Source organism: Molothrus aeneus, chromosome 15 (genome assembly GCF_037042795.1).
Source record: "Molothrus aeneus isolate 106 chromosome 15, BPBGC_Maene_1.0, whole genome shotgun sequence".
In the NCBI taxonomy this organism is placed as follows: domain Eukaryota; kingdom Metazoa; phylum Chordata; class Aves; order Passeriformes; family Icteridae; genus Molothrus; species Molothrus aeneus.
In genome coordinates this window covers 8,975,130-8,990,968 of record NC_089660.1, presented here as the reverse complement: position 1 = coordinate 8,990,968, position 15,839 = coordinate 8,975,130, and the positions used below count along the sequence as shown (strand labels likewise).

The window sequence follows — 15,839 nt, the reverse complement described above, 5'->3', positions numbered from 1 at the left end:
AATGACCCTGCTCATGGCAGGGGAGTTGGTACTGGATGATCTTTAAGGTCCTTTCCAACCCAAGCTGTTCTAGGATTCTATGATTCAAATTATCATTAATGAAACTCTCTTCTGCAATAGAAATGATCCTGGATATTGATGAGAGCAACACAGGGCATGGATAAAAGCATTCCCAGAAAATCAGTTAATGCTCTCAGCATGACAGGTTCTTCTGTAGTATTACTCCAACCAGGCTGTGGCGAAAATTAGGATTATTCTGGAGCTATTCTTGAATGTTTAAATAAAGAGTGCAAAGCAACGTGTGCTCTGTCAGGTTCTGAGGCTCTTGCCAGCAGAAATTCTTAGACCAAACTCATTATGGCTGGTAGCTGAAAACAAGTTGTCATAACTTAAAAATAAATAAGAAATGTCTGATTTGATAAAACTTGATTTATTCAAAAAGGGCTGAGAGAAATACACTTGCATTTATTGTTGCTTTCTGCATTAATTGGAATTACACTAGTTAAATTTGGTTCAGAGGAAATATTGGCCACATATCAAGGAATAAAATATTGAAATCTGTTATGGAGTAGTTTAGCTTATTGGAGCAAAATAAGACATGGTAACAAAGACAATGACATGGAAGTGTTATCAACTGTGCAATTTTTGGGTTATAAAAGAAGAAGCTTGCAAACAGACTTCCATATATACACATTTTGTCTGTGTTCTTAAGTGCAAGCCTGTGTGTAATTGCATTGTTAAATCTCCTCCTTTGGATGAAATAAGTTATGTACACATATATACACCCATCTCCTCTGGAGTACTCTGCAGGTCAAGAACAGGGTTAGGAGCAGCATCTGACACTACTTTGAACCCATTTCAGATGATTCAATACCCAAAACTGCAGCTAAAATAGGATTTAGGACTATTTTTGTAGTTCAGTAGGATTTGGGATTTAGCTATCCAGAAACACACTGGATCCAGGTGTTTCTGGATAGCTGCAATTCTCCTGTATGTTGAGCCATTTGATTTGAAAAAAACCAAAACCAAAAAAACCCAAAACCCAAGCCCTTTGCCTGCTGTTTGTGGGAATTATGGACACTTTTCCCACATTCATGCAGCTTCATTTGGAATTGTGTGGTAACTGCAAGTTTACAAGAAATCAGCATCTACAAAATAGTTTGTCACCTACCAGTGTTAAGCAGGAGCTTTTCTTGTTCTGATTTTAGAACAAAATCAGATAGTAATTTGAAATGGTAGGGGTTGCCAGTGACCAGTGTTGAATCAAGCTGTTGTCATATTGATAATTTATACTTCTAATTGGGCTAGGTTTAGATGAAGAGCAAGGAGTGGTAAAGTAAAGCTACTATTCCTATAAAGCTGTGTTTTATGGCTTTCAGAACTTATCCACTTTGTGTATCAAACTTGGAGCACTCTGCTCACACTTCTCATTAGTTTGCATAATATTAAATATATTAATTTTTTTCCGACTTCTCCCCAACCTGATTATTTTGGTTTCATGCTGTGGCAAATAATTTCCTTTGCAGCTTATGAAAGATGAAAATAAATTCATTAGGTAGTAAGTGTTTCACATAAGTAGTAACTTAAGACTTGACCAATGATGCATTCAAACATCAAAAACACCCTTAACAGAATGACAATCAAAAGCCTAAATAAACATTTTTCATTTTCTCCTCCTGCCTGGCAGGCCTCCCACAGCATCACCATGCAGTTCCAGCAGCAGTTGGGAAAAACAGGTCTGGAAGGTAACCTCATCTCTGTGGAGCTGTTAGGTAAATACACTGGTTTTGTACACTTGATGCTTGGTTTCCTAAACATGGGGGAACAAGCTCCACCAGATGCCCAAATCAGAGATTGTTGTTAATACAATTATCCTTGTATGGACACTGAATGGGTGGATGATGACATTTGCATACACACAGAGCTTAATCTGGAATCACGGGGCAATTTTTTGCAAAACCTGTATCAGTTTGCTAAAGCATTCTCTTCAGTTCATAACAGTGCTTTTTATTTACAGCTACTCAGATTGGCATACAGCAGAATTTTGAGCAATCTCCTCCTGCCCACTACTCTAGAGGGGCTCACATCCATGCACTGGCACATGGCACTAGCTCCTTATGGCACAGGGTTTGTGGTGCCTGCTCCTGCTGGGATGAGAGGTGTCAGACAGCTTGTGTCCTCCACGGGTTCCTCGCCTCCCTGAGCGATCTGTCGTAAGGAAGAGTAGCAAAAAAAGAATTTTTCAGCTGGCAGTTTATGAAGAACACAATGAATGTCACAGTCAAGAACAGAAAGAAAAATAGAATGATGTAAGTCACCAGGTCTGGCTTATTTATTTCGCCTTCTTTTAACACCCTGGCTGTTGACATGTAAAGAGCGGAGGAGCTCACGGGTCTCGGAGTGCTGCTCAGGTAGGGCGTGTTGGTCTGAATCATTAGGTGAGCTTCAGTGGCACTGGTAGAATTGAGCAATTCACTATACATGTTCTTGCTTAAATTTCTTCCACAGCAGAAGTAAAACAGGAGGGCAAACGCAGTCAGTCTTTGGCATAGGAAAGAAATAATGTTCCTGCTTGTAAAAGGATGCAACCCAGCCGCATGTTGTCTGAAACAAATTAATTCACTTGCACGGCTCAGTGACTTTCTTTTAAATCTTCTTGCCTCATATCTACAGCATTTACTCGCAAATATTAATCAAAAATGATACAGGTACCTCGTGTCCTGGCCCTGGTTTTCCCAGCACTCCTCGTTTTGGGGGAATGCGCTGGCTCATCTGCCGGTCAGCCGGGATGTGCGGGGAGCTCTGGGAGCGCGCTGCGAGCCCGGTGCCACCGCTCCGGCATGGGCTGGGGGACACAGAGCCTCTTCAGCAGCGGGCACGGAGCAGGGATGTGCGGGAAAGGCGCTGTGAGCCCGGTGCCACCGCTCCGGCATGGGCTGGGGGACACAGAGCCTCTTCAGCAGCGGGCACGGAGCAGGGATGTGCTGGGAGCGCGCTGTGAGCCCGGTGCCACCGCTCCTGCAGCATGGGCTGGGGGACACAGAGCCACAGAGCCTCTTCAGCCCGGCTGGCAGCGGGCACGGAGCAGCCCCGGCTGGGCTGGCAGCGCTCACTGTCCGCCAAGGGGAGGCACGGTGGTTTTCCAGCGGCTCTGCAGGAGGGGGATGCACATAAATCCGGGGTTAAACGGCATCTGCGCCCAGAGGCGGCTGCTGCCTGCCTGGAGATGCGGCCGGATTTGCCGTCGCGGTTCCCTGCCTCGGGAGGCTCCGCGCTGCTGAAATCCCGGCGCTGGGAAGCATTAGTTGACTTTCTTAATCCCAGTTAGCGGCGCTCTCTGGAGCCAGCGGGAAGAGGCTGAGCTTTCTGCTTGAGCTTTCCAGGCACTCCTTCATTGCTTTGAGAGAAATAAATTTAAAAAAATAATTATTAAAAAAAAAAAAAGAGCGATGTCCCTTTGTTCGAGAGAGAAACCCCAAAAAAGCTCCGCTGAGAATGGGTCAGTTTTTGGCAGCCTCCCCCGGCGCTGGGCTCAGCCGAGGCGCGGGCTGGGGCAGTGCGGCTCTGTTAGACCCGGCTCTGCTAGACCCGGCTCTGTCAGACCCGGCTCTGTCAGACCCGGCCTTGCCCCTCGCTCCGTGGGCAGGGCAGGGCACAGGGCAGGGCTGCGTGGTGCTGCCGACCAGCTCCGCAGCCCGCGGTGCAGCTGGCACTGACACGATGCTAAAAAGGAAGAGATCTTCGGATAAATTCCCGTGAGTGCCTGAGGCTCTGGCTGGAGGTTTTGAGCTGGGGGAGGGTAGCAGAGAACGGGACAAAAAAAGAAGAAAATTGCTTCAAAACCTTTCTTTCTTCTTCATCCCTTTATTGTTTAAATCTAGAGTAATCAATGTCCTTTTTTTTTTTTTTTTTTACTCCTCTGTGATCCCCAGCACCCTCTCCAGCCTGACAATTAGCATGGTAATTCTTTTTTTCAGCAAATTGCTTTATGCTGCTATTAGCTCCTGGCTGCTCGCCAGCTTGCTCTCACAATCTCCCATGCATCAGATAAGCGCCGTTAATACTTTTATTTTAACGCATTGGAACTTGAAAAATGGGCCGGGGAGACGAGAGGAGCAAGGAAGAGTAACCGGGCAGAGGAAAACACCACCTCCAGCCCCAGGGTGCTGATCCCAGCAAACGCTAAAGCTGCTTATGATGAGCTATTGCAGCCAACAGTGCCAGTGGTTAAACATTTCACTTAGCATAATAAATGTTTCTGCTGAGAGAGGGCGAATGAAGAGAAGAGAAATCTTCTGGTCAGTTAGATTTGAATAAAATAAAAACTCAACACCCTCTGAGGCCCTGGTCAGCTTGTTCCTCATCTCCTGCCAGGCTCCAGGTGCTCCAGTTAAACCCCTTGTGCCACCAGCAGCTCTGCTGGGGTGGCAGAAAGCTCACACATCTCTGTCACATTGCTGTTCACACCCTCCTGCATCCATCCTCAGAAGAGCCATTACCTGTGTGTTTACTCACAAGTCCTGGGCACCCTGTCATCCACAAGGAGCTCTCTCTCTATGGAAGGTTTTCTCGACTCTCCCTCTCTCTCTTTTCCTCCTGTTTTTCAGCCCCAGTGCTCTGAGTGCCTCATGCTGCTCTCAGGATGGCAGCAGGGGCTTTTCCTGCCTGCCCCCAGAGCTCCTCCTGGGAGCACATCTCCTGCCCACAGAGCCACAGGAGCTACACCTATTTACTCTGCAGGTTCAAAGAACAGGATGCCGAGGCAGGCAGCCGTGGGGGCTGGAAAAATCAACAGAGCCACAGAGTTTGAACTCTCATGCTGAAATGTCTCCTTTCATGCCTCCTTCAAAGAGGGGACTCTGTGAGCAGCAGCACGGCAAGGCTGAATGCCTTCCCAGCACCATCCCATCTTCAGTTCTCTCCTCTCTGAACTGCTTTTTGAGTTTAACAAAGCTTTACGTGTTGTTTTTGTTTTTTTTTTTACTTATTTCCTTTATTGTTTTCATTGTTTTATTTATTTCCTTATTGTTTCATTATTTCCTTTATTGTTTCATTGGTAACATATTGTTACCAATATATAAGAAAACCAAGAAGGTGTCTGGGGCTGAATCCTACAAATAGTGTGCACAGTCTTAATGTTTTACATACAGGCTCTCTGCAGATGTTTCCAACTCTGTAACAGGAGGAAAATGCAACAAAAGATGCATAGGGGTGTCATGGCCATTGATGTGTTTCCTCCCTGCACAGAGGTGTGGTGCAGAAGAAAGGGCTCTGCCAGGGGCTCCTTGGCATCTTTCACTCCATCCCTTGAGCCCATGGGGAGCATTATCCTGGTGTGTCCCTGGGGAGAATGGCACAGTCCTGGGATGGGATGGGGTGGGATGGGATGGGGTGGGATGGGATGGGGTGGGATGGGATGGAATGGATGGGATGGGATGGGATGGGATGGGATGGGATGGGATGGGATGGGATGGGATGGATGGGATGGGATGGGATGGGATGGGATGGGATGGGATGGGATGGGATGGATGGGATGGGATGGGATGGGATGGGATGGGATGGGATGGGATGGGATGGGATGGGATGGGATGGGATGGGATGGGATGGGGTGGGATGGGATGGGGTGGGATGGGATGGGGTGGGATGGGATGTTTCCCTGCACTCCCCTGGGTGTGTCCCTGGGGTAGGATGGCACAGCCCTGGGATGGGGTGGTTCCCTTGCTGCTGGGACAGGGCAAAGGCGCTGTTTGCTCTGCCCTGTAAATGCCCCCAGATACCTCGTGGGGCTGCATCTCTGCCCTGCACACACAGGGTGAGCACCCTCTCTCCACCCCTGTTCACTACAGGTTGCATGTACCCACAGAACCAGAGTCTTTATTTTTTCCCTTTTGCTCCCACACAATGTTCTCTCTCATTCCTGGAAGATCCCTGCCCTGAGGGTGCCGTGTCCCAGCTCTGGTGCCAGGGCTGTCATTGTTTCCAGTGGTCACAGTGCAGCTGCCCAGTGTGGGGATCAATCCTTGGGGTGTTTTACAGGAGCTTTGTGTCCACACAGGGAGGTCTGAACTCCTCTTGCTTTTAGGCTGGCTGGAGCTCATATACAAACTGGTGAGAAGCCTTGGGAGTAAATCAGATGTATTTTCTGTGGTATCCAGGCTTAATCTTAAAACAGCTAAATTGCCATAAATAACACCTTAATTGCAAAAATAAGAGCTGATCCTTTCTCTTTGTTCTCCTTAATTTGGAAGAGTTTTTAAAGTCTTCAGTTCCTTTTAATTTTTCCTCATTAACTTATTCCTTATTTAGTAGTTTCACTGGGTTTGTTTCTTGGTTTGGGGGATTTTTTTAATTCTTTCCCAAGGCTGCCAGCATTTAGTGGCTGATTTTGTTAGTTTTTATGTGCACTGGCAGTAGCACTGCAAGGACAAACACAGGGCCTCTGACACTGGCTAGAGTTTAATGATAATAAACTTTAGAGTGTTGCAACTTCCTGTCCTGCTTAGAAACTGGGTCAGCATTGCTGGCCCTGGTGGCATCATGGGGACAGTCTGGGGCTGGAAAGGCTTCTCCCTCCTCCTGTGTCACCCCACGTCTGGGTTTGTCTGCCCTCAGATACATTCAAGAGCAAGAAATTTTGTTCAGGTGTTTTGTTTAGGAGTTGGTTGATGGTTGTGGCGACTCGGTGGCAGTTCTGGTCCAGTCTAGTGAAATAAATAATGACATAAACTGTGCAGAGCCGAGGAGAGGGAGAGCAGAGCCTGTGCCCCTCAGCCCCATCCCTGCTGCTCCCCAGGACAATCCTGTTTGCTTTGCCAATCCTTCAGCCCAGCTCCCACCACACACAGCGCGAATCCTGGCGGGTGGGAATTGCTGGGCGTGGATCCACGCTCTGAAGGGCTGGAGCCTTTCCCCAGCCCCAGCCTGGTAAATAATGCATGATCTCTGTCATGTGCTTACGCAACCCCTACCACGATAAACACCAACCCAGGGAAATGAAAGTGGAAAGAAACATTATCTTTCTCCCTAATGCAACCATTTACAATCTGCATTACGATCCTTCTGCTCTGCAGAGTGAGCAGCAGGCAGGGGGATGTTTCTATTAGCAGACCAGAATGCCACAAATCACGGGCTGGAACTTTCCAGTGCCGCATAAAAGCAGCTTAAAACCATATAAAGGAAAGAAAATAAAAATAACATACAGGAATTATTACCTTTTCTGTTCGCTCCAAAGGCAAATGCTTATTTCCAGGTGCCTGAGTTTGAGATATTTAGGAACATATTTTCAAGTGCAGGGCATTAAAATTTAGTGCTAGACACCTGATGTGGGGATCTTGCCTTTGGTTCTTAAATATGGGGCAGGATGCCTGAAGAAATTGGCTCAAGTGCAGACAAGGCATGAAAATGTTTTGTTTCAGAAGAGCTTGTGTGTGTTATTTCAAACTAACTGCTACCATTAGGTTCCTCAGGACACGTTTGCACCAGCTAAAGCAGGAGCATTTAGGAAGTTTCCAGAGAAGTCTGAGGCAGTGGGGTGGAACTGGGTGATCTTAAGGTCCCTTCCAACCCAAACCATTCTGGGATTTTATACAAGGGAGCTTGTGTCTCTTTGGTCAGCGCTGCATCCAAATCCTGTGCTCTTCTCCAGGCTGGGACAGTGCTGTGGTTCACCCAGCCTTGGGATGGGCAATAAGCAGCACACACCTCCTGCCATCCCAGTGAGCTTTGCCACTGCTCCAGTGGGTGTGGGGGAGTGACTCTGGCTGCTGCATGGATGGTGGGAGCATCCCAGCCTCCCTGCCCTGCCCTCCCTGGCCCAGCATGGTGGGCAGCTCCACGTGGCCTCTGGGGGGTTCTGCAGGGGCAAGAGCTTCACCCTTGGTGAAGGTTGTGTGTGGGTGTGCATGGATTCCCTGGGTCCTGACAAAAATAGCAATTTTCTCTGTGCAGTCACCTTCTTGGTGTGTTCAGAAGGCAAAGCACAGCTGGACAGAGTTTCACCCAGCCAGGAGATGTGGGTGGGCGTCCAGTGATGCTCCTGGGGATGCAGCTCCCATACATCCACACATACAGAACATGAGCAGGAGGTGCTCTGGAAAAAAAACCAAAAGGTTTCATTGCAGAGAAAGGTTGTCTTTGGTGCCTCCTTTACACTCAAACAGATCCTGAGTCCAACAGTGCTGGTTTTTCAGCTGAGCTGGGAACAAAAGGGGCCGTGGAGCTGGGCTGGGCTCTGCAGCAGCAGCAAAGCTTCCCCCAGCTCAGGGCTCAGGTAGGCACTGTGGTGGTGCCTGCTTGTGCTGGCTCAGGACCATGGCAGTGCTGGCCCTGCAGCCCCAGGACACTCCCTGGGGCTGTTTCTGGCCCAGCCTGGTGCTCTCTGGGACAGGGATGTGCAGTATCAGGGCTGTGTGCTGTTCTCTGGGGCTGTATGGCCAGCATTCAACCCCACTTACTGGGGGTTGAGTTTTAGGAAGAAAAGAAAGGATGAAGGGATACAACTTCAACAAGGTTTCAGTTCTGAACATGGTTTGCTTCTGGTGTCAGCAGTCCCTCACCAACTTGCAAGATGAATAAAAGGCAGTGTCAGCCCCATCCTGAATAGATCCTCTGGGGAGGCTGTGGAAAATTGTGCTTCTCTGTCTCCTATCCATGTCTCTTCTCAAAAGGATTAAAGGGAGTCTTTCTTCAGTCTGCTGCACAAAAGATATCCCACCTGTGTGTATAACCCTCCTCCTGCCTGTTCCACTGGGATGCTGCAAAAATTCCCATTTAACTGTAATGTTAACTTCATTGTAGGGAATTCAGACCAGGAGTGGCTGGGGGTCCCCATCATCTCTTGAGAAAGTGTTGAACTCTCAGGCAGAAATCCTCTGGCATCTCCCTCCTCCTCCCTACATTAATTTTGCCAGTATCAGGTGTTTGGGATGAGCCAAGGATTATTTGTGAAGCTTCCCAGATCATCACAGGGCTCTTTTATTACCAGACTCTGTCTTTATTTACGGCTTCTTGCTGGTCCAACTCCCCTGTCTGGTGTCAGAAGTGTTTCCTCCTCTGTTTCTGAGCCCTGGGCAGGGTCTGTCAGTGGTGGGCAGCTCTGGCTGTGGCTGGCAGGCAGCAGTGACAGCCTGGGGAGATGGGGCTCCCCTTTCTTCTCTGAGTATTGATTTTTGCTCTGCTTTTCTTAAGGTTGATATCGTCAGCTCTGAGGGGAGTCAACAGCAAGTAATAAGGTGAGATATTAAACCTGGATGATCCCCTAGACACACAGAGGGAAGTTGTTTTACAGCCCATGGGTGTTCCTGCCTCCTGCATGCATGCCAAGCCTGGGTGTCTCTGGTCATGTTCTGTGCAATGAGATGTCTATATTGCAATATCTTAGTTTGCAAACTCCTCCTTGCTTTGAAAAACAGACTTGGTAATACTTCCCTACCCTGCAGGGATCCAGAGGATTAATCAGTAAAGGTGGCAAGGTGCTCTGATGTGGAAAAATTGAAAAAAAAACCCAACAAACTAAAGAACCATCTAAAACAGGGTGGAAGATGGAGCTGACCCCTGGGGGTGATGAAGCTGAAATCTTAATAAGCTATTGACACTCTCTGGAAAGTTCTACCATCATCCCACTGGAGTACCAGTCCCTCAGTGTGGCTGGCTACTGCTTTAAGATGTATTTCCATCTATGACTGTGAAAAAATTAAAGGAAAATTGAACACAGTGTTCCTCAGCAGGCCAAGGATTGGGGAGTTTAATTGCTTGTGCGCTTTCTGATAAAGAAAAACAGTTTTGTGGTTTCTTATTTGTCATTCAGAACACTCTCAAGACTCAAGAAATCACATTCCTTGTTTTTAACTCCAGGGTCTTTCTGATGTTGTGATAGAAACCTCCTCTAAAACACACAGAACCCCTCTGAAAACAGGGCCTGCCCATAGCAGGGGATGGTCTGTCCTCAGTAGAGACTGGGTTTCCTCCAGCTGAAATCTTGTTTGTGTCCTAAGCTGAAATAAATTATCTGTAGCATGGCAGAACAAAAACCTTGTTTCAATTTCTTTTTGTGAAATACTTAATTGAGAAAAGCAACCTCTTCCCTATTTTTCTGCTCTCTAAAAACACCTGCAGATGTACAAGGGAAGGGTAAATTAATCATTTCCATTCCTACAGAAGAGCTGATCTGAAAGATTTGTGCTGTTCACTGAAGATGCTCACCCAAAAAGGGAGACAAAAAGCTCCTAGAAATGTACATCAGGTTTCTGTGTCTGTTTATTCCTTGATCTGAAGTGGACTCTGAATCCCAGAGAAGGATTTGATATTACAGAATTTTACATATTTCCATATTGTCAGCACCTTCTATTTCAGCTACATTTTATTACAGGAGTGACAATGCTCTGTCCCTGCCTGAGCAGACCCAGCCTTGAATCAGATGAAATTTTCCTGGTGATGCACAAACCCTGGAGCAGCCTCTCCCTGTTTCTGTGAGAGGATGCTGGTGAGACCTGTGGGGAGAGCCGGAGGAGAAGAGAGCCCAGCTGCCAGGGAGGGCTGGAAAGCAAGATCTGTGAGTGGGAAGCCCAGCTGCCAATGCCTGCAGCAGGGAACCCACCCAGGGTGGCACAGCTCACCCTTGTGAGCGCTCTGTGTCCTCTCTGTCCCTTCCCAGCTGTGACAGCTCCGTGCTTGGCTCTCCCTGCCTCAGGCTGTAATTAGCAGTCATCAAGGTGCTGCCCACGCTGCCACAGGGATGGCAGTGCTGGAGCAGCTGAGCTTTGGGAAGCCTTGGAGACATCTCCAGGGGCTGCCCTCGTCCCCATCGCCACCGCAGCAAAGCTGCTCTGCAGCTCGGGGTTATTGAATGTACCTGGAAATAAAATCTAGCAGGGTGTGACAAGGGTTATTTTAATAATCTCAAATCTTATTGCTTCTGCAATAGCTGCTCCTTCATGGAGCAAGAAAATTGGTTTTAATTTCATTTTGCCATGATTTCACGGAAATAAATTTGAGAAACTCAAACTCCACTATCAGTTGGAAAAACAATATTTTCTTTTTCTCACCTGTAACAGTGCTCATGAAACTGCATGAAATATAAAGCAAATAGAAATACTTGCAACTAATTTCCCCCATCGTAAAGTAAAAGCTTGATCTGATTTTTAGATCAGATTTTTGATCTGATTTTTGCATAGGAAAGGTGTGCTAGCAAGAGATGGTTCTTTTGAGGTGATGGAAGATCTTGTTACTCAGTCATGTTCCTTGCCTAGATAGAAGCAGATACATTCCTGATGTATTTTAATTAGTTCTAAACCTATGCAGGTGAGGAGTGCAGTACAGTACTGTTATTAAAATTCATGCTTCACAATCAGAACAGTTAGTGCAGTCTCTGAGAACAGCAAATCAAAGAGCTTTTAACTTTGGTTAATAGTGGAATTGTCTAACTCCTGCTATCATTTAACCCATTGCTAAGTTTTTAAGTAGATAGAAAGGCTGTGATCATAAAGTGAAATTGTTGCATTAAGATCATAAGGAGAAAAGCTGTGATCCTTCTCAAAGGCTACATGAGGCCAGCCATTAATTATAAATGCTCATTAATTATAATGGATTTTCTGCCACAAAATCTCTAACTGCTCTCTTGAACTGAACTTCAGTAGGGCAGCTGTGACAAATGTAGGAGGGTTGCCCCTTTTAAAAGGCTGGGGGTTTCTCTCTTGTGGCATCCATGCTGAAACTGAAGCAAAATGACTAATGAAGTTAAGAACCTCATTCTTTAGAAGATCAAAGTCATAAAATTCTGTTAATTCCCTTTGAGAGAAAACTATCAATTATAGCAAAGAGATTTTTTTCCCTGTAACTTTTTGTTGCATTTTAAAACTCCTTAATTGTTCCCAAGCCCATCTTCCTTTGTATTTTGCTATAGACTAATTTACTGCAGTGTCAGGAATCTAAAAAAGGTATCTCTAGGACAAAATATCAATTATTCCTCTTAAGAACAGAAGTAACACCCAATTCCTCTTTAGCAGAACCCAGCACAGGCTCTTTGGTTATCAGGGAGCTCTGCTGGAATTCAGCTGCACAAGATCCATGTTCTTAGAAAAAGGGGAGTAAATTTGATATTTTTGTTTCGTATTTGTACTTCTCATCTTCTCCTATCTGAGCTGCTTCCTTCTCCTCTTTTGGGGGTCCAGGAATTTCTGCTGAATTTTTGTAGGGTAAACGTCATCTGAACTTCTTCAAATCACCCCTCCCAAGTGTATTTTTGTGTCCCCATTCAGTTTTGGGGGAATCCTGGAAGGTAGGGAGAGACAGAGATGTTTAACTGCATGGTTGCAACACAACTAAATTTGGCTGTAGCTTTTAATCTCTCTTTAACTGCAGATTTTAACTCCTCCAGTGCCAGGCTGTTCCTAGAGCTGCCACCATCACTTTCCACTGCCTAGTGTCGCATTTGGCAGAAATATCCCAGATCTGTGTAGTCCCCACTCTTAGCCTGGGGGTGCTCATCTCTTCAATTAAAAATTTCCACAGAAGTATTTTTTTCCTTTGATATTTTAGAAAAAAAAATCGTGGGATGAAAATGTTGCATCAATATTTTCAATGGTTATTTAGAGAATGAAGCGTTTGGACATGCTTGAAAATACTGCTGGGCACCTATTTGCATGTGTAGGTGCCTAAATATCTGAGAAAAACAACCATCTGGTGTCTCTGGACTCAGATCCTCAGAAAATATGTAGTCTACTCAAGGAAAATTTAGGCACATACATTTCCTTTGATGATTTGCTCAGCTCTTAATATCTCCCTCTCTAATGTGCAGAGGAAGAATACACAAAAGGCTTTGAAAGGCTCTGATGCCTTTGCACTGTGTGTATGTGTTTTACAGATAACATTATGGAAAACTAGCAGGAAAACCCATATATTTTATACAAGTATTCTGCTCTCCAATTTCAACATCCTTTAAAACTCTTACTTTATAAAATAAATAATTGCCTACCTGGTGCCTAGATAGCATTGCCAGTTATTTCAAAGGCAATTAATTTCTGAAATTATTTTTCAGCTACCTCAAATTGCTTCTCCTCCTTAAAGACTCATTTTCTTCCATCCTGTTCAAGCAGAATTCCAGATTTCATATTTTAATTTCTGTAGAACTCCTGGGTTGTCTAAAGAGAGAATTTGGCCTCAGCATGCCAGAACACAACAAGTACAAACCTTTCTGCTGCCAGGAGTCAGCCCTGCTTTGTGCACACCTTACCTGGGACAGAAGCATCAGCACCTGAGTGCAGAATATTTTCTGATCTGTGCATGGTACCACTGCTGCAAAGCAACACAAAAGCCTGTAATTCTGAGGAGGAGACCATATTGTGCCAGATTTGGGTGGAAGCTCTTGCTGACATCAAGATAATTCCCAGTGGGTGACTGCCAGCAGAATTTTGGGTTTTTTTAGTTTGGTCGCTAGATGAAGTGGACGCTGAGAAACACTGGTTATAAAAACTCCACTCCTAAACACAAGAACTGTTCCAGCTTCCACAGGGCAAAGGCTGGGACAGGGAATTAGTAAAATTATATTAATTTCAATGCTGATTCTTCAAATATAGGGCAACGTCTTGATTCTGAACCTGTTACATGACTTTCTTCCCTCAGTGTTGACAGTATTTAATGCCAAAATTAATGAGATACTCATTGATGCTGGGCCAATTCTCTGACTTGCACGTTGTCAATCAGGTAGAAATCCAAATGTTCACCCACTCTCTAAACCATTTAATGTCTCTGACTCCATCAGAAGCACATGACACATCTTGTGGATCATGTGGAATAAAATCAGATATTCTTTCCTTTTCACTCTGATGGAAAAGAAAGCTCCCCACGATTCTCAACTGTATAATCGTTTCCTATGAAATAAATTACTTTATCTGTCTTAATACTGTCACACTTCTGTTCTCCAGTGATCTACTTCTTCCATCTGTGTGCATAACTGTAATCTTCTCTACACCTACTCTATGTATGCTCAAGTGTCAAAATCCAGCCTCAGTCATTCCTGTCATCAGTCTCTTATTCCTGATGGGGTAGTGGGTAAAACATCACTGCCCCTCAGACTTCTCTGGGAGATTTCTGGGCTCACCTTGCAGAGTCTACATGAGCTATCTGAAATACAGTGTGACTGAGTTTTGCTTTGGTTTTTGTCACCTGAAATTTTCCACTTATGGAATGACAGGGTATTTTCACTGCTGTGTGTCTTGTTTCCATCATGACTGATGCTGCAATGAAGCATAATTTCAGGAGATATCCACATCACCCAAATCCTCTGAAAGTTGACTTGCTGTTTCTTATTGAGTAATTCTCTGTGACTCATCCTTTGTTCTCTGATACAAATTTTTTTCACTCGTTTGCAGAATATTGTTCAGACAATTGAGCTTACTTTCTGAAATCACCATCTTTTCTGGTGAGGCAGCACAATCACTTTCCCCTTTCACAAAGCCCTGTGAGAGAATGAGGCAACCCATTTGTTACCACCATCTTGTTTGCCTTAAAATACAGATTATACTTGGCTAAACAAAACAACTGCAGGAAAAAAAAGAAAAAGAAACCCTCCTGGAAGTTCTGCATCTACATAGTTTGACATGACAGCGTGCCTCTCCTGCTGAGCCACGACTGGCTTTGCTCACAAAATGCTCCCATTGCCTTCCCCCAAACATGAGGCTGTGGGAGCCCCAGGAATTCTGTACCTCAGGATCTGAAGTGTCAGGCACTGACAGTCCTGCAATGTGGATTTCTTGTGAATCCTGTGCCAGGGGCCATGCTGCTTATCATGTCTCATGTAAATAAAATAACCCCTCTTCTCCTGCAGCTGTTGGTATAATTTCCTGTCTCTGCCCCAGATTCCAGGCTGCCCTCAGCATCCACTCCTCAGATTCACAGCTGGATAAATTTTGCCATCTCATGAAAGATTCTGATACTTCTTTGGACTGATTTATTCATCAGCCTAATTAAAATGTTTTGCTCTGGTAGTTCAAAACCTTTTTTCTCTTCTCTTCTCTTCTCTTCTCTTCTCTTCTCTTCTCTTCTCTTCTCTTCTCTTCTCTTCTCTTCTCTTCTCTTCTCTTCTCTTCTCTCTTCTCTTCTCTTCTCTTCTCTTCTCTTCTCTTCTCTTCTCTTCTCTTCTCTTCTCTTCTCTTCTCTTCTCTTCTCTTCTCTTCTCTTCTCTTCTCTTCTCTTCTCTTCTCTTCTCTCCTCTCCTCTCCTCTCCTCTCCTCTCCTCTCCTCTCCTCTCCTCTCCTCTCCTCTCCTCTCCTCTCTTTTCTCTCTTTTCCTTTTTTTCTTAATGGAAAGGAATCCTTTTCTTTTACATTGTAAATATAAATTTGTAAGTATTGCAAATATTGGGTAAATAGATTTACCCAATCTATTGTGTGCATCAAAACTTGGTAGGATGCCTGCTCATGGAGAAACAGGAGGCAAGAGTTGAAGCATTATCAGCTGTGGGAATGACCTACGACATATGGGACATTTGGTAATTATCCAGTCTGTATTATGTAGGACATAATATCACACAGTTCTGCTAAAACTTGAAAGTAGAGAGAAGGAAAATGATGGCAAATGACTGATTGCAAAGATAAAGATTCTTAACTGCATATTCATATTGTTTGGATCTTAAAAAAAGGCCTGAAATTTGCTTGTTGAATTCAAGTTCGTTACAGAGCAAAGGCTCGGCTTTGAAGGATGTTTATTGATAGAAGAAGAAATGTTTGAATCATAAATATCCACAGCTGAGAATGATTTACAAGTGTATGACTGCAGCGCCTGGCTGTGAAGGAAGTCTGTGCTGGTTTCTGTGCTGCAGTGTGAGCAGGGAGGATTTCTGATGC

General features: G+C 45.2%; 1 protein-coding gene across 1 annotated transcript; it reads right to left on the bottom strand.

The window, feature by feature from the left end:
• Nucleotides 1–411: 411 nt before the first annotated feature.
• SMIM32 (small integral membrane protein 32) lies at nt 412–4,579 on the bottom strand. Its single transcript, XM_066560063.1, is given in 4 exon segments — nt 412–2,541; nt 2,713–2,750; nt 2,752–3,397; nt 4,500–4,579. Coding segments are annotated over 3 exon segments (438 nt in total). The 5' UTR covers nt 2,773–3,397; nt 4,500–4,579; the 3' UTR covers nt 412–2,162.
• Between the last annotated feature and the right edge of the window lie 11,260 nt (nt 4,580–15,839).